Source organism: Molossus molossus, unplaced genomic scaffold (assembly GCF_014108415.1).
Source record: "Molossus molossus isolate mMolMol1 unplaced genomic scaffold, mMolMol1.p scaffold_m16_p_1, whole genome shotgun sequence".
Lineage (NCBI taxonomy): Eukaryota > Metazoa > Chordata > Mammalia > Chiroptera > Molossidae > Molossus > Molossus molossus.
The window spans coordinates 4,373,262-4,391,712 of record NW_023425344.1 but is presented as its reverse complement, the minus strand read 5'-3'; the positions used below and the strand labels follow the sequence as shown (position 1 = coordinate 4,391,712).

General features: G+C 57.6%; 1 protein-coding gene across 1 annotated transcript in view; it reads right to left on the bottom strand.

The window, feature by feature from the left end:
- Positions 1-18,451, bottom strand: part of EVC2 (EvC ciliary complex subunit 2) — an 85,520-nt gene that overhangs the window by 28,196 nt on the left and 38,873 nt on the right. The window contains exons 8-12 of the mRNA XM_036281223.1: positions 12,335-12,659; positions 8,328-8,567; positions 5,642-5,817; positions 3,248-3,407; positions 2-459 (exon numbers count right to left, since the gene is read on the bottom strand). Coding sequence (XP_036137116.1) covers positions 2-459; positions 3,248-3,407; positions 5,642-5,817; positions 8,328-8,567; positions 12,335-12,659 — 1,359 coding nt within the window. The remainder of the gene's footprint in view (position 1; positions 460-3,247; positions 3,408-5,641; positions 5,818-8,327; positions 8,568-12,334; positions 12,660-18,451) is intronic.

Here is an 18,451-nt window from a genome sequence, read left to right as displayed (position 1 = left end):
CGTGAGGACCCCGCGCGCCCAGTGTCGCAGCTCTGCCTGCTCCTCCGCCGCGGCCTCCACTGCGTCGTCCTTCAGTCTCTGCCGCACGCTCTGGACGCCCGCCTGGTCCCTGTCCCTCTCCTCGGCCTCGAGCTGCTCGGCCCGGGCGGCCATGTCCTTGCTGTGCTCCTCCAGGATCTGCTGCAGGAAGAGCCAGGGCACCCCGCGCTTGAGCAGCTCCTGCGTCATGGCGGAGTGCTGCAGGCGCCGCAGCTCCTCGGTGGCCTTCGCGAACAGCGACAGCGTCAGGGCCCTGAGGTCGTCCAGGGCCGCCTGGTCCAGGCGCTCCTGCAGCTCCTCCAGGGCGGCGCTGTGGTCCGCCACCAGGCGCCGCCACTGGGCCAGGTACTGGCCCGCGTCCTCCGCGGCCCGGGAGGCTTCCCCGACGATGGACAGCTGCTCCCTCCGCTGCTCCTTGTGCTGCAGGGGTGCAGAGAGCGGCGTGAAATGGGGACCAGCACAGCAGACAGCCCTCCGGCAGACACTCTGGAATGTGTCCCCGGCAGCTGAGAATGATTAAGCCTTTTCCCCCAACAAGCGTGCGTTTAGAAAATTACCCGTAAGGGAACAACCCGAATCACAGGGGAAACTTCATCTGTTCAGCGTTCGTCAAACTCCCGCTCTGCCCAGGAGGCAGACCCCGGGCCCACCCTGGCTTCTGCCCTCGCCTGGGAGGGCGGGCGGGGAGCATCCACCTGGGACAGCGGCTGTGAGGGTCCGCGAGCTGCTCACACACCTGCGGCTCTGAGAAGCGCCCGTCAGCGTTCACGTCAATGGACGTCTGCTACTACTGTCGGTATGTCCCAGGCACACAGTGAATTGTGATACAAGGGAAGAAAACCCTGAGATTCAGGAGAGACTGTTTATTTATTTTTGTTCATGGATTTTAGAGAGAGAGCAGAGCTTTCTTGTTCCACTTACTTATGCTCTCAGTGGTTGATTCCTGTGTGTGCCCTGACCGGAGGTCAAACCCAACCCTTGGCGTATGGGGACGATGCTCTAACTAACTGAGCTATCTGGCCAGGGCTCCAGGAAAGACCATTTTAGAATAAGGTCAGGGAAGGTCTTCTAAGGAAGGAGGTCCCAGTGGGCCCCGAGGGATGAGGTCATCCCTCAGTCAGGTTAGATTCGGGGAGAGAACATTCCTCAGAGGAAGAACAGCAGGAGCAGAGGCCCGGCGGTGGGGAAACCAGGCTGATCTCATGAGGATGTCTCGTGGTGCCGTCTCTCACAGCGGACCTGCAGGTCGTGTCGGTTCTGTTTGGTGAGGACGTGGATGGTCTTCCTCCTGCTCATGGCTCCTGGTGACCAGACAATGTCAGTTCCCTCCTTCAGCACGAGGTGTTCTCAGACCCCGGGACACGGCGTAGATCTTTGCCATTGTGGCGCTCCGTCCCAACGCTGCCATTCACGCTATTCATCAAAAGCGGCGGCAAGAAGGGATACTCGTGGAGGCCGGCTGGGCGCCCGGCCGTCGTCCGTCTTGCAGCTCCTGACCTCGCACCAGGCCTGACCATCAGCAAGGGAGCACTAGCTAGCCGTGGAGATGGGCGCGGTGCTGCCCGAGGATGGGGCTGGGTTCAACAGTCAAGGGAAAAACCTGGCTTCCTGTTGGGCCCCCAACTTGATCATGAAAAGCTGGGTTTCTATCGATCAAGTTCGGAAGTTTCTGTGCACCCCTTCCCTCCCTTCTGAATGGTACCAGACAGCACCCGGGCGTCATCCCGTACCTTCCCCGTGTCCTCTGAGTTTGTCCTTGCCCCCAGCTCAGGGCACTGTCTCAGTCGGGTCCTCAGATCTCACCTGGCCAAGCACTGGAGCCTCTCCTGAGTCTGCAAAACCCTTCAACGTCCCCACTGTCCTCGGATGAAGGCAGCCCCCGGCACACTGCACCCTGCCCTTGGGCACACCTGCTCTGCCCCTGCCCTCATCCCTCCACACACCCCGGCTCGTCACGTTCTCATCCAGACACGGGAGGGCACGCTCGCCTGAGCGCTTCACCTGCAAACAAGACAGCTCCCCGCTGCCGGCAACGTCCCTGCAGGCTTTGGGCGTCTGTCCCCCAGGACGTGCTCGGCAAAGCCTTTCCCGGCAGAGAGCGTAACGTCCTCTCTGCCTCTGGAGCGCGCTGTATGCGGCATGAAGCGCGCACAGTAAGTACATGCATGTGTTTACACGTGGGTCTCATCTCACGCGGTGGGCACACGGCTGAGCAGGTTAATGTCAAGAATAAAGCCAGGGCTCGGGGTGAGACAGGTGTGGGTTCAGTCCCATGACTGCCACTTACTGGATTTGACCTTGACCACATGACTTAATGCTGTGATCTGAATGTCTGTGTCCCCCAAATACGAACATTGTGAAACCTAATGCCCAAGTGATGGTGTTTGGAGGGGGGGTCTTTGGAGGTGCTTGGTCATGAGGGTGGAGCCCTCGTGGATGGGACTAGTGCTCTTAATAAGAGACCCCGGCCCTGGCCGGTTTGGCTCAGCGGTTAGAGCGTTGGCCTGCGGTCCGGAGAGACCCGGGTTCGGTTCCCGCTAAGGGCGCGTACCTCGATTGCAGTTTGTCCCCAACCCTGGTCGGTTGTGCGGGTAGCAGCCACTCGATGTGTCCCTTCACATCGATGTTTCTCTCTCTCTCTCTCTGTTCCTCTCTCTCCCTCCCACTCTACCTGAACAAAGAATGGAAAAATGTCCTCGGGTGAGGATAAAAAATAAATAAATAAATAAGAGACCCCGCAGAGCTCCAAGCTCCTTCTACCTACCACAGGAGGACACAGAGAAGTCAGCCCTCTGCAGCCCAGACGAGGGCTTTCATCAGAACCCACCACACTGGCACCCTGGTCTCTGGCTTCCAGCCTCCAGAACTGTGAGATACAAATTTCTGCTGTTTGTAAGCCACTTACAACGTCTATGGTATTGTGTTGAAGCAGCCCAAACTAAGACCCTAAGACACTCAATAAATGTTACAGTGGTCACCAATCCTGACCAGAGCAGACACTGCTAATCCACCACGACCCTCTGCTCTGCCAAGGCTGGACGGGGCCTGCAGGACCCTACCTGACACAGCATTCCAAAGTCACCACCCGTCAGCCAGACGGCCGCCCGGCGCCTGCGCACACCAGGCGGCTCCCGGCTCCCGACGGCAATGCCAGGCACGGCGCGTCGCGGTGTCCAGAACAGTATACGAGGGGTAACTCCTTACGCACCTTGAGCAGCATCTCCCGTCTTCTCTTAATTATTAGTTTTTGACGGAGCTTCTTCTTCTCCTGCTTTAGGTCATTGTCCAACTTCTGTTTGATGGAGAAGACTTCTGTCTGAGCCCGTTCCAACAGCACCTCCGCCTGATCCTCATCCAAGTACCCGGCTCTAGGGAGAGAAGGCAGAGGGTGAGCGCCTCCCAAACTCACCGTCGCCTGGTTTGGACCAGAGCTGTCACCCTGAAGCGGGAGCAGGGGAGGGGCAGCCCAGGCAGGACTGAAATACAGGACGGGCAGGTCGGCATCGCTGCAGACCAACAGACGGCGGGCAACCGGGAGGACAGGAATTGGGTGAGACTTCTGGGAGAAGGTGACAGTCAAGGGGCCACCGTGTTACAGGCAGAATCTTCCGAGAGGAGGCGGTGGGGTAGGAATCCCTGGTCACATGAGCGGCAGGAGCAAGGTCTAGGAGGTGAATGTAGGGAACACTTGGTGAGGGGAACCCTGTGTCACCTTGACTGGCTGGTGCCGGGAACACGGTGTCGGGGGGTGTCTGTGAGGGTGTTTCCGGCTGAGTTCAGCACTTGCATGGCGGACTCAGTGGAGCAGACTGCCCTCCCCCGACCGTGAGGGCCTGAGCGGAGGTGGGGACAGAGGACTTGGCCCTTTTCTCCGGCCTCGCTGCTTCCGCTGGGATAGCTCCTCTGGCTCCTCCTGCCCTCAGGCCTGTGGACCCAGACTAAATGACGTCGCCGGCCTTCCTGGGCCTGCGGTTTGCAGACAGGAGGGTGTGGGACCTCGCGGCCGCCTTAACTGCATGAGCCTCAGGTGTGTCTTGTTTCCCTGGGGTCCTGACTGATACACTCGTTACTACCAAGACCACCTACTAGTCCCAGTTCGTCTGCGCCCCGGGGCTGGCTGCCTGCTTGGGACAGGCTCTGGTCTCCATGGAAACTTCTTTTCTTTTTAAATCCTCACCGGAGGATACTTCTCCATTTATCTTCAGTCAGAGCGGGAGGGAGGGAGAGAGAGAAACATTGATGTGAGAGAGACACATCAACCCACTGCCTCCTGCACGGCCCCGACCGGGGCCAGGGACAAAACCGCCACCAAGGTACGTGCCCCTGACTGGAACTGAACCCGCGACTCTCTGGTCCACGGGCTGAGGCTCTCACCGCTGAGCCAAGCCGGCCAGGGCTCCATGGAAAGTTCTCGAAGGAATGAAGAGGTGCGTGAATGAATGGTAGATACATGGCGTAGAAATAAGCCTGTGCCTGCCTTTCACAGCAGATTCAAACATCAGAGCTAGGCCCTGGCAGTGACAGCATCAGCCCCCGAACTGAAGGGTCACGGGTTTGATTCCTGGTCAAGGGTACGTGCCTGGGTTCCAGGTTCGATCCCCGACCCCAGTCAGGGCGTGTGCAGGAGGCAACCAGTCGATGTGTGTGTGTCTCTCCCTCCCTGCCACTCTCTCTAAAAATCAATGGAAAAATATCCTCGGGTGAGGATTCACAATAAAAAAAACTCAGAGGTAGCTCAGAGCAGTACATCGGGCAGCTCAGTTCAACGTGAGGAACTGTTTCTTCCACGCGAGTAAAACTTCATCGGGAATGTCAAGTCACCTGCAGTGACAAGCTCGTTAACGAGCACCCTTGGGTGCTCTGTAGTCTGCGTCTCCAGAACCCTCACTAAATAGAGCCACAGAGCTTCCAAGTCCCAACACAACTGCCTCGTAGAACCGATTCACGAAACCACCGCCCCGTAGGACACCATCTTCGTCCCGGAGCTCCTTGTGCTCAAAGGAATACAGTTCATCGTTTCGAGGAAGAAGTGCCCCAAAGGCCAGCCGAGCAGGGGCGGCGGCACCACCTGTTTACCTGGCTGCACCGCACCCCGCGGGGCTGAGACAGACCCCTGGGGACCCGAGACAAGCCCCTTCCCACGGTGAGCGCGAGAGCCAGCGTGTGCCAGGGCTCAGAGGACAAGGCTCCCCGCACAGTCCCCCGAGCCTCCCCCACCGACTTCTGTGCCGGATTTGTCGTAGAAGGACCCAGGGTGGAGATGGACAGCCCCACCGGACGGCCCTGGGCTGGCACCTGCTGAAGTTGAAGGACGGGCACATGGGTTTCACTGCGTGACCGTCTCGACTATCACGTATGTGTTTAATGCTACAGCGCCACGGAGTCTCAGTCAGAGTGTTTCCTAAGACACTAAGTCAGGAGCAGCCGCGCCCTGGTGAGGGGACGGTGGCCGCGGGGGAGGGGAGGCAGGGGTGGGTGCACCCTGGTGAGTGGACGGTGGCCACGGGGGAGGGGGGCAGGGGCGGGTGCACCCTGGTGAGTGGACGGTGGCCGCGGGGGAGGGAGGCAGGGGCGGGTGCGCCGTCTGGACAGCCGGCTCTACCTCTCATGCTTCTGGATGAGGAGGGTCAGCTGCGCAGCAGCCGTGCTCAGAAGCCCCTGCACACGGGTCTCTGACGACTGTATGTTCTGGACCAGGTACTGCCTGTGGCCGAATCTCTTACTCAGATGGTACCTCTTACTGGCCTGGAAAAAGTCCATTAACTCTTCTACGTCCTCCTGTTAAAAAAAAAAAATCAAGAAAATATGCCTGAGTAGAACTTAGACAAAATTCTTTCTAGATTATTTAAAACAATACATTTCCCGTGACAGGCTGAGAAGACCACACACGGACCAGCAGCGAGGGCGCTGCACAGGGCCCGGACCCGCTGGGACGAGCCATCCAAACACCGTCACTGCCCTCAGACGGAGCGTGAACCCCTCAGCCAGGGAGTCGCCTTCACCCACGCACGGGCGCACACCGCGGAGTTCCCAAAACACAGCACCAGGACGGCGGGGCAGTTCTGGGTCCACCAGCCGCGCGCCCTGACCCCAGGGCTCCCACACTCACAGGGGAGACGAGCACAGTCAGAAAGGGCAGCAAGGCGCTGGCCGGTCTGGCTCAGCGGTTAGAGCGTCGGCCCGCGGACCAATGAGTCGCGGGTTCGATTCTAGCCTTGTCCCTCGGTTGCGGTTCGTCCTGGCCCTGGTTGGGGTCGTGCGAGAGGCAACCAGTCGATGTGTCTCTCTCACGTGGATGTTTCTCTCTCTCCCTCCCACTCTATCTGAACAAAAATGAAAAGGTATCTTCGGGTGAGATTTAAAATAAAAAGAGCAGCAAGCACTCGTCCTCAATCCACAAGACGAACAAAACCCGACTAGACACAAGGGAACATGACAACCCGGCTCACACTGGTGTGCACTGGGCCCGGGGCACTTCTCACCGGATCTAACGTCATCTAGGGACAGAGTACTCGTGTCCCATTGCACAGAGGAGGCGGCTGAGGCCCCGCGGCACAGCTGGCGGACGGCTGAGCAGGGATTTGAACTCAGTGGCCCTCGGGGTCAGGCCGCCCCAGGGCAGCGTCAGCCAGCGGCACAGCCATCGGGTCAGCGGGCACTACGGCCTCCGTGGTCATTGCCCCGCTGCCGGCTCTGCCGGCTTTCCCGTCTGTGGAAACGGTCCATTCATGAGCTACCGAAAAGACCAGAACTTTGTTCCACGACACACATCTGGGCCGTGGACAGTGTCCTTTCCACACAAAGGCACCTGAGGACACTGGCAAGGCAGAGGGCGCTGAGTGGTCATCAGACACGGCCCAGTACCAGCATCGTCCTGAGGGTCCTGGCAACAGAATCCATACCCGTTCCCCACGGAACCGGACCCACGTGGACTGGTGCCCGGGCCACCACACGAGGAAACTCAGTCACCTCCTCAAGCACTCTCGCAGCTGTGCGGTGGCACCGTGACCACCACGATGGTGACTTCTGGGACCCCTGCCCAGCTTGGCTGCCCCAGCCTCCAGCATGAGCCACGGCTCCATGAGCAGAAAGGGACAGCGAGACGTGTTCCCATCCGAGTGACGCTGTGGGGTCAGACCTATCGAGGGGCAGGATGGAATTCACCCTGCATTCACTCTGACAGTCTGGTGGGAAAACCTGAGCATAATGAGGAGGCTGGTTTGTGTCTTTCACGTCCCAGTGCCTTCTGGGAGTGGCCCTGTCTTCCCACAGGCTCAGCTGGTCGCTCAGTCTCCCCTGCACCGTCCTGCTCTGCCGTAGCCCTCACTCATGGGGCTTGCACCAGGCCAGACAGCTGGTGCTGACCGCAGTGATTTCAGTGAGTGTGTGCGCATGTGCGTGCACGGGTGTGTGTGCATACACGTGCTCATTACGTACCTCATGCCGGCCCCATGAGAAATTCCACAGTGGCCCTGGCCAGTTTGGCTCAGCGGTTAGAGCGTCGGCCTGCGGTCTGGAGAGACCCGGGTTCGGTTCCCGCTAAGGGCACGTACTTCGGTTGCAGTTTGTCCCCGGCCCTGGTTGATTGTGCGGGTGGCAGCCACTCGATGTGTCCCTTCACGTCGATGGTTCTCACTCTCTCTCCCTTCCTCTCTCTCCCTCCCACTCTATCTGTACAAAAAATGAAAACATATCCTCGGGTGAGGATAAAAAAAAAAAAAAAATTCCACAGTGATGTTGACAGTCTCAGAGGAACTATCTTCACGTCATCTAGGGTTTATCTGCTGTGCATGCAGGACACTCACACTCCAGCTTATATGCAAAAACAGACGGATTCCCCCAGGCACGTCTGGGCACAGACTGCAAATCCTACACACACACACACACACACACACGCTTATGCATATGTATTTATATTATTTTAAACATATGTGCCGCACACTGGCTTTCCTGAATCAGCTCGCTGAACCTTGGTCTCTCCTCTGTGAATGCAGGTACTCTATTGCCCCATTTTACAGATGAGAACACTGAGGCTCAGAGAAGCTGGGCCACTTGCTTAAACTGACACAGGTGGGGTGGGACTGGAACTGCAGCTCAGGTCGGCCCGAGTCCCCGGCCTGTGGTCCGGCCCCCAGCGGCCTGCTCTCCGCGCTCATGCAGTCAGAGGGCAGGAGGCGGCAGCGGGCCCCTCATCTGCACGCGGAGGGAGAGCGGGGCTTGGCTCAGAGGTTCACCAGCCGGCCCGGGAAAGGGCTCTGCCCTCAGCGCGAGCCTGGTCACAGCGTTACCTGTATCCTAGCGTAATCTTGCAGCAGCATCTTAGCTGCGTCTGGCCTCAGGTCTCCTTTGAAGATGGCACTTTTTATCTGGGCAAAAAAGATGCCGTGCAGCTCGTTTCTCTGGAAGACGGCCAGCTGCCTGTGAGCCTTGGCGAAGTCCTCCTCCTGCTGCAGGGCGAGCGTCCTCCTCAGGTTCTCCTGCTCCAGGCCGTGCAGGGTCCGCAGGAGGCTCCTGCACTCCACGGCGGACTGCGGAGAGAGGAGGCGGACATGAGGCTGATTCGCTACACAGACACGCACAGGCACAGGCACGCACACACATGCACACACAGCAGACATGCATGCACACAGCCACCCACTGTGCACACACACGTGCACATAGCGCACACACACACGCACAGCAGATATGCATGCACGCAGCCACCCAAAATGCACACACATGCACAAAGCACACACACGCACACAGCAGACATGCATGCACACAGCCACCCACCGTGCACACTCATGCACAAAGCACACACACACAGCAGACATGCATGCATGCAGTCAACCAAAATGCACACACATGCACAAAGCACACACACGCACACAGCAGACATGCATGCACAGCCAACCACCGTGCACACACATGCACAAAGCACACACACGCACACAGCAGACATGCATGCACACAGCCACCCACTGTGCACACACACGTGCACATAGCGCACGCACACACGCACAGCAGATATGCATGCACGTAGCCACCCAAAATGCACACATGCACAAAGCACACACACACGCACACAGCAGACATGCATGCACACAGCCACCCACCGTGCACACACATGCACAAAGCACACACACACATGCACACACAGCAGACATGCATGCATGCAGCCATCCACCATGCACACACACATGCACATGGCACACACACATACACATAAACTCTGAACGTGATGGGACTGTCACTCCTGAGACCAGGTTATTATATGGCAAAGTGGACAGGGTCTTCATGATGTAAGGATGGTCCCCAACCTGTGGACTCTGAGTTAACCAGAAAGGAGATTAGCCTGGGTGGGCCTGACCTAATGAGATAAGAGTCCTGGAAAGAGGGACCAGGCCCTTCCTAAGGGAGAGACTCCTTCTGCAGGCCTTCAGGGGCAAGCGGTCATGCCGTGAACTTCTGTGGGGAAGAGAAGCCTGCAGGAGCTGAGGGCCTCACTCCTACAGCTGCAAGAAAGTGGATTCTGCCAGCAACCCGGACCCAGCTCCAAGGAGAAGGCAGCCCAGCCGGGACCTTAAGTGCAAGCTGGTGAGACCTGACACAGACCACCCCGCATAGTGCACAGTGCAGCCCGCACAGAGCACCCTGCACAGAGCACCCCGCACAGAGCACCCCGCACAGAGCACCCTGCACAGAGTACCCCGCACAGAGCACCCCACACAGAGCACCCCGCACAGTGCCTGCACCCAGCCAGACCAGGCCCAGACCCCCAACCACAGGCACTTGAGATGCCAATGGGTGTTGTTTTAAGTTACTAAGTGTGTGGTGATTTGGCACACAGCCGAAAGAAACCAAGCACACGCTCTCTGGGTGGAAAGACAGTAGCTCGGAGGAGCTAAGGGTCTTCCCCGTGTCTCCCCTGCTCAGGGGAGGCGGGATGAAGTTGAAATCCAATCTTCCGGTGCCAGGTTCGGAAACCACACAGACACTGGAGAGTGCGGCATGTCGGTGGAGCAAAGTGAGGGACAGTGTACCTGTCCCAGAGGTGGAGGGCCCAACAATCCCAGGGGTCGAGGGGCAAGGTCGAGGGATGTGCTCTCCGGTGGTGCTGGGACCCCGGATGTGATGCGGCTGAGCAGGGACCCAGGAAGGCAGCGGGGTGCTGATGGCTCCGGCAAGGGCTGAACCCCCTGCAGCTAAGCAGGTCAGAGGGTTCTCCAGCCGCCCGCGCTCTGTGCTCAGTGCCCGGTCGCCATCTCCCCAGGACCCCGAGTCACAGACCTGCTGCCTCCACTTCCAACCACCCACAAGTCGATGGAGGCGAAATACTCATTTCCATCTTCCCAGCTCTTTTCACTGACTCTCCAATTTGTTCAGCGTCTGGCCCAGCAACTTATTTACTTAGGGTGCCCCTGAGAACCCCAGCACGGTTCCTGTCAAGACAGCGGCGGACACACCTCTCAGAACACGAGGGTTGGCCGCCACCGGCAGAGGCCAGGCCTGGGGGCCCAGGGGCCAGCTGTCAGAACTGCCCTGGGCACGGGCAGCCTCCCGGGCCTCGCCCAGCGCTGCTCCCCCACTTCACTTCTCCCAGCCTGGCGGGCGGGCGCACCCTGAGCTCCATCACAGGCGCAGAGCCAGCATGTGCTGGAGTGGGGTCCCAGGCTGTCGGACCCCCGAGCCTGCGCTGGAGCGAGCGCTGCCCCCGTGACTGCCATCGGAGGACACGCGCACACTGGCGGCACGACCCCTCTGTAGACGTGACCCCGTGAAGAGTCTTCCTGCTCCCCCAGGACCTCCCACGGCACCGTGAGCATCGCTCTGCCCTCACAGCTGAACGATGTCACATGCTTCACATTCTGTACGTGTGAGGACCCTCCTTTAACCGTGGACTTTCTGAATGTGAAACCCATGTCTCATTTTTCTCTGTACCCTCACGGCCTAGCCCAGTACATTATTGACAAATGCTTTCTAAATGAGTTCTGGGGGCAGGGGGCTGAGTGTGTGGGAAGGATAAATAGGTGGATGTGTAGACAGGCAGGTGGACAGATGGATAGGTGGATGGATGGATAGAAAGACGAATCGGATGAATAGATGGATGGATGGATGGGTGGTGGGTAAATAAGTGGATGGATAGATGAATGGAGGTGTAGGTGGACAGGAGGATGGATGGGTAGATGGATGTGTAGATGGAGAGATAAATGGACGAATGAGTGGATGGATAATGGGGTGGAAGGATGGATAGATATATGGATGGACAAACGAATGGATGGATGGATAGATGGATGGATGAACGGATGGATGGATGGATAGATGGACGGACAAACGGACGGATGGATGGATATATGGATGGATGGATGAATGGATGGATGGATGGATGGATAGATGGATGGATGGATGGATGAATGGATATATGGATGGATGGATGCATGGATGGATAGATGGATGGATATATGGATAGATGGATGGATGAATGGATGGACGAATGGATAGATGCATGGATGGATATATGGATGGATGGATGGATATATGGATGGATGGATGCATGGATGGATAGATGGATGGATGGATGGATGGATGGATGGATGGATGGATGAATGGATGGATGGATGGATGGATGGATATATGGATGGATGGATGGGTGGATGGATGGATGGATGGATGGATATATGGATGGATGGATATATGGATGGATGGATGGATGGATGGATGGATGGATGGACGGACGGATAAATGGATGGATGGATATATGGATGGATGGATGGACGGATGGATGGATGGACGGATGGATAGATGGATGGATGGATATATGGATGGATGGATGGATGGATGGATGGATGGATATATAGATGGATATATGGATGGATGGATGGACGGACAAACGGACGGATGGATGGATATATGGATGGATGGATGAATGGATGGATGGATGGATGGATGGATGGATGGATGGATATATGGATGGATGGATGGATATATGGATGGATGGATGGATGAATGGATGGACGGATGGATAGATGGATGGATGGATATATGGATGGATGGATGGGTGGATGGATATATGGATGGATGGATGGATGGATGGATGGATGGATGGATGGATATATGGATGGATGGATGGATGGATATATAGATGGATGGATGGATGGATGGATGGACGGACGGACGGATGGACGGACGGATGGATGGATGGATGGACGGATGGATGGACGGACGAATAAAGGTGTAGAAGGAGAGCTGGATGGACCAATGATGAATCCCCAAGAGGAAGGAGAGGCAGCAGAGCCTTCCTCCAGAGCTGCCTCACCCTCTCGCTGACACGTTTCAGCAGCTCCTCCACCTCCTCCATCACCGCCACCTCCTTCTGGTACTGGTTTTCCGTCTTCTTCCTCGTTTCCAGGTCACACTCAGCCGTCAGTGCCACCATCTTCCGGTCACACTCCTCTTGTATTTCTTTCTCCAGCATCAGAAACTGCTCTTTGCAAACAGCGCTCATCCTCCTCTCTACCTGAGGGGAGAGGTGGCCCCTGCTGGTCAGATCCCTCAGGAGAAGGGCGATGACGTCCTTGCTGATCTGGGTCCGACAAGCCTCCAGCTCCGAGTCTGCCCGACTCAGGGTTGCAATCTCCAACCTGGGAGACACAAGCGTCAGGGGAACTCGTTACATGAAGTTGCAACAGAAACCAAGGCCCCTCAAAGCCGAGGCTCCCAATTACGTGTAGGTCGGGGCTTCCTTTTGTCCTTTCCCTCCTTTCCTCTCCTCCCTCCCTTCTGCTCCAGCCGGAGACCGAGCAGCAGAGTCTTGTTAAAAAATGTTTTTATTGATTTTAGAGAGAGAGGAAGGGAGAGAGAGAAACATCTATCGGTGCCTCCTGCACACCCCTACTGAGGATGGAGCCCACAACCCCAGGCCTGTGCCCTGACCAGGAATCGAACCAGTAACCTTCCGGTGACGGGATGACGCCCAGCCAACTGAGCCACAGCAGCCAGGGCCGAGCAGCAGATTCCTCCTCAGTAAGCGTGCAGGGTGCCCTGCTAGGAGCCATAAGGACCACAGCTAATATAAGGCTTGTTCCTTGTCAACAAGAGACCAAGGGGAAAATGGACAGTTAATAGGTTTAGGAGGCTTTTAAAATAAAGTTTAATTTTTCCAATTAAAAATTAATTTATGGACATAACAGCTAAATGTAATATGTTACCCTGGATGGGATCCCCGAACAGAAAAAGGGCATTAGGTAAAAAAAAACTAAGGAAATCTAAATAAAGTACGGATTTTACTTACTCATGAGCAAATATTGGTTCATTAAAACCACAGTGATGTCCGGCCGGTGTGGCTCAGTGGTTGAGCATCGACCCTGCACCAAGAGGTCACCGGTTCAATTACCAGTCAGGACACATGCCCAGGTTGTGGGCCCGATCCCCAGTGGGGGGCATGCGGGAGGTGGCCAATCGATGTTCTCTCTCATCGATGTTTCCAGTTCTCTCTCCCTCTCCCTTCCTCTCTCTCTAAAATCAATAAAGGAAAAATTTAAAAAACAAAACCATAGGGATGTAAGATAATAACAACAGGAGGAACGGGGACAGGGTACGTGGAAACTCTGTACTATCTTCTCGGTTCTCCTCCAAGTCTAACCTGCTCTAAAGTAGAGCTCACTCGGGAGACATCGACGAGAGACTCACAGGGTCACAGGCTCTGGCACCTGACAGACAGGCCTAGGAAAATATTCACGTCCATGCCAGAAGACCTGGGAAATGAGGACAAGGAGCAACGGCTCCGCTCACGGTAGGTCCATCTCCGTCGCAGCATCTCACCGGGCAGGCTCCCGGCTCTTCCCTCTGGGCACGTTTTCCGAAAACGTACACCGTTTACAGAGATGCAAGCACAGTTTTGTCCCTTTCTCAGTGAGCACTGTAACAGGCACCTCCGGGCGGTTTAACGCCATCCAGGTTTTCTGGACTCTGGTCACAGAGCAGCTCCCGCATGTGCCCAGGTTCACCACCCTCCAGGGCTGCTTGTGGGGACGCGGGGACGCACACTCGGAACCGAGCCTGCCGCCTCATCTCTGTGAAGGCGGTTGGGCATTCACCGGGCTTTCCTATGAACGATCCCACCCGGGGACTCACGGGGTCAGATCCTAGAACTAGCCCTGGCTGGTCTGGCTCAGTGGTTGGAGCGTCAGTCCACGGACCAGAGTCACACGTTCGGTTCCGGTCAAGGGCACGTACCTGGGTTGCGGCTCAGTCCCGGGCCCTGGTTGGGGTCGTGCGGGAGGCAGCAGGTCAGTGTGTCTCTCTCACATCGATGTCTCTCTCTCTTTCTCCCCCCCCCTCCCTCCCTCCCTCCCTCCCTCCCACTCTATCTGAAGATAAAAGGAAAAATATCCTCGGGTGAAGATTTAGAAAAAAAAAATCCTAGAACAACCTGCCAAATTGCTGTTCACAAAAGCCCCCCAGCCGTGTTTGACGACCTCTGAGAATCTGACCGGGGAGAATGGCACCTGAGCCTCAATACAGAAAGGTCTTGAGGGGAGGACCTGTCACGAACCCCACACTGAACAGGGAAGCCACACTTTCAATGTCCCCGAGTGAGGTGCCCCTTGAGACTGGGCGTGTCCTTTGTGGGGACCCTGGACGCCACGCCTGTGAGTTTTTACAAAAGATATGGGCACCTGTGGGGCATGAAGGGTTAAGCTAAGACCGCGTCCTTGTACCGAGCTGTGTGAGGACACCCCCAAAGGAAGGCCCAACCCTGTCCTCAGGGCGGGCTGCCTTCCCAGTGTCCAGCCTTTGCGCAGAGGGCGTCAAGTGTGGCCTGTGGAGTCCGTGAGTCCAGACGTTTAGCCGCCCGCTATCACTACGAAATGGCAGATGTGCACGTGTCTGGTGGGTTTCGGTCAACTGCAGCCATTGTTCTTTTTGATACGCAGGTTTTACCATCTTGGACCAAATTAGCTCGTGTCCTTTGGACACACGCCGGTTGACCTAGTTTAGAGGACAGCTCATTCAGTCCCTTCTTTCGGGCACACGCCCCTGCAGGGAGTTTCGGGGTTACAGAGCGAGGGAGGGGCGCAGGGAGCCTGGCACCCCCAGGGACCCAGGCGGACGCTGGGCTCGGGCAGAAGTGACCCCCCAGCCGGACAGAGAGCTGTCAGCCGTGTGAGCAAGTTCTGCGCGGCAGGAAACGACGGTGCCCGAAGCTGCCCACTGCCCACCCCAGAGCCCGCGGCACCTTAGGGGACACAGCCACGGAGGAGGGCGGGATGGAATGAAGGCTGCGCAGCCGACCTTCCGATACAGAGATTCAACAAGGCCTTTGGCGGTGGAAGAGGAGAGGGAACGGGGCCGATGTGATGAAGGAAGCGGGGCGGGTGTGATGGCTCATCAGCTTGGAAGACGGAGGAGGAGCCATGAGCCAGGGAATGGGGACGAGAGGCCGGAAAACGCAGCAAATAGGTTCTCCCCTGGCGCTGACATCTCGGTTTTCCCCGGAGAGGGACACTGGCCTCCAGACGGTGAGACGATGCATTTGTGTGGTCTTACGCCACACGGCGTGGTCACTGGGTACAGCTGGAGAGGACACCCTTACACCCTCCGTGACCCTCCGCCCACCGTCCAGGCGTCCTATTCACACACACGAGAACCTGCGGCTGCCTGTGGGTGAACGTCAAGGCCTCGACCCGGTGCAGGGGGGTGACACGGGCGAGGGGGCGTCTCCGGAGGGCTCTGCTGTCGAACACTCCAGCTAAGCGACCTGGTGCAGACGCAGTCTCCCCACAGCACCGTGGGGACCACATCCCAGGTGTTGGGGTGAGGAGAGAGCACTGTACCCTGCCTGGCGGAGAGCCTGGCATCTGGTTGGCGTAAATGATCGGTTTCCTTCTCTGTGTTCTGCCCGGGGGACTGGCTGCAGCGTGGAGCCCGGGCCACGCCCGCCCTCCCGACGGCCTGCGACAATCTCACCGCAAGTTCTGTCGGCAGTCTGAGCACCATCACCACCGACATTAGGCCACCGTGATGCCAAACTGTCAAAAGTGGCAACAACAGACACTGTCAGGATGTTCCAAAGCCACCAAAGAAAGGAACAATGTCCCTTTATTTCATTTAGTCCTCACGCTAGGAATTGTTCCATTTATCTTCAGATAGAGGGGGGGAGGGAGAGATGAAAGAGGGACACACCGATTGGCTGCCTCTCACACGGCCCGACCAGGGCCAAACCGACACACAGGTACGTGCCCTTGACCAGCATCGAACCCGCGACTCTGTGGTCCGAGGGCCGACGCTCTAACGGTTCTCAACCTGTGGGTCACAACCTCTTTGGGGGTCGAACGACCCTTTCACAGGGGTCGCCTACGACATAACAGTAGCAAAATTAGTTATGAAGTAGCAACGAAAATAATCTCATGGTTGGGGGTCACCACAGCGTGAGGAGCCGTATTAAAGGCCGCGGCATCAGGACGGTTGAGAACCGCTGCAACCGCTGAGCCAAACCGGCCAGGGCAGGAAACTGTCCCTTGAAACCAATCGAAGCACCTTGTAGTTCATGAGGCTCGCTCTCATCTGGCAGTTTCCCAAGTGGTCCGGGAGAGGGAGATACACATCAAGGAGGCATCTTTACAAACAGGGCTGGGTCCCTGTGGCGTCCTCGCGACCCCCACCCCACGGCAGTTTTGACCACTTCGAGAATCCACCCCCAGCAAAGCCCCCCGGCGGCACGGGGCAGGCAGAGACGGGCTGGCTGAGCGCCACACACGTGTGCTGCTCCCACGAGCGGGCAATGTCGGCCGGATTCGAGCTTTCCCGGGAACGGTTCGTTTTCCCCGTCCCAGGAATGTCACCCTGTCCCTCCACCAGGCCAGCGTCGCGGCGCACACGCACTGTGCACCAGGTGTCCTGTGACGGACGCCTTCGCGGGGCGCAGAACCGCGCCAGGACGCGGGAGGTGCCAGAGGCATGGAAGCCACCTCTGGACAGGCTGCCCGAGGACACCTCTCTAGACGAGACCGCGCAGCTTCGGTCACCCCAGACCCGATCGATACTGTGATGCTACTGATGACGAAGAAGAACAGAGTGACCTCCGTGCCCTTTCTCGCCTTCGTTCCCGGTGAAGATTAATCACGGTCTCCCGGAGGGGCAGGCAGGGCGTCAGAACCGGAACAGGACAGGATTCGATGCACGGGCGCACCGCTCCCCTGGGAGTGAACGGGGCTGTTAATCACGCCGGAGGATAATGGATTCGGGAGGAAGACGACGCGGCCGGCCGCGGTCTTCTTTCACCATCCACACCCGCGCCCACGGGGCGGCTGGCGTGAGCACAAAAGACCCACGACGCCAAGGCAGCAGTGAGAGAGACCGCCTCGCAGGAGCCGTTTCCACGGAGACCGCGCAGCGGGAGGCCCAGCAGGGGCCACAAAAGATACCTGTACAGTGCCAGTCACAGGGGCCGGACAACAGGGAGAAAAATACCCCAAGCACCCTCACTGTCACACTGTAAGGGGGTTAAACCAGAGGACAAACAGGTGCTACATGTGAGCCGAACATCAGTCAAGTCACGATAAAGCACCGCATTCAGCTGACAGAAACGCGAGTGTGCGCGGGGTCCAGGCTCAGCAGCCGCGTCCTTCCGCTTGGACTGGTGCCACAGGACTCCGAGCTCCTCGCTCGAGGCGGGTCACTGTCTGTTTCCGTGCCACGAGCTGGGTGGCGCAAGTCCACAGAAACGTAGCGTCGCAGTCCTGGGGGCCCGAAGTCCGAAGTCGGGGTGTTGATGGGGTTGGTTCCTTCCGAGGGTGAAGGAAATTCCACCCCAGGCCCCTCTGCCAGGTTCGGGTGTTGCCCTCCACCCTCGGCCCGTCGGGGCGTCACTCCACCCTCGGCCCATCGGGGCGGCACTCCACCCTCGGCCTCCCTCTTCACGCGGTCCCTCCCTGCGCCTGTGTCCAAACCCCCCTGAATGACCTCATCTTAGCTCCACTACAGCTGCCAAGATGCTATTTCCAAATAAGGCCATATTTACTGGTACCAGGAGTTAGGATTTCAACGTATCTCTTTTGGGGTGTGAACCCTTAACAGCAACCTCCAGGGGACAGCCGTCCCTCACGATCAGTAAGGTATCCAAGTAGAAGTGGGCCAGCCATGCAGGAGACATACCAGAGAGACAATGTCTGCTCTGGCCAGGGACTGGGACCAGACGGCCTGGAAGGTCCGTGGTAGCATCCGGAACCTACCCCCTTCCTCACCCGCTCCCCAGGGAGAAGGGGATGCCACCCTGTGGTTCCTCTGGCATCTGCCCCACTCCAGTGCCCTCTTGTCAGGAAGGAGGTTCCCAGTGTCCCTTCTTATTGCAGCTCCCGTTCCCCACAGGGTTGTTCTGCACGGACGGATCATCTCCCTGCGTTTTGCCTTTACTCTGTCTCCCAAACCGCGG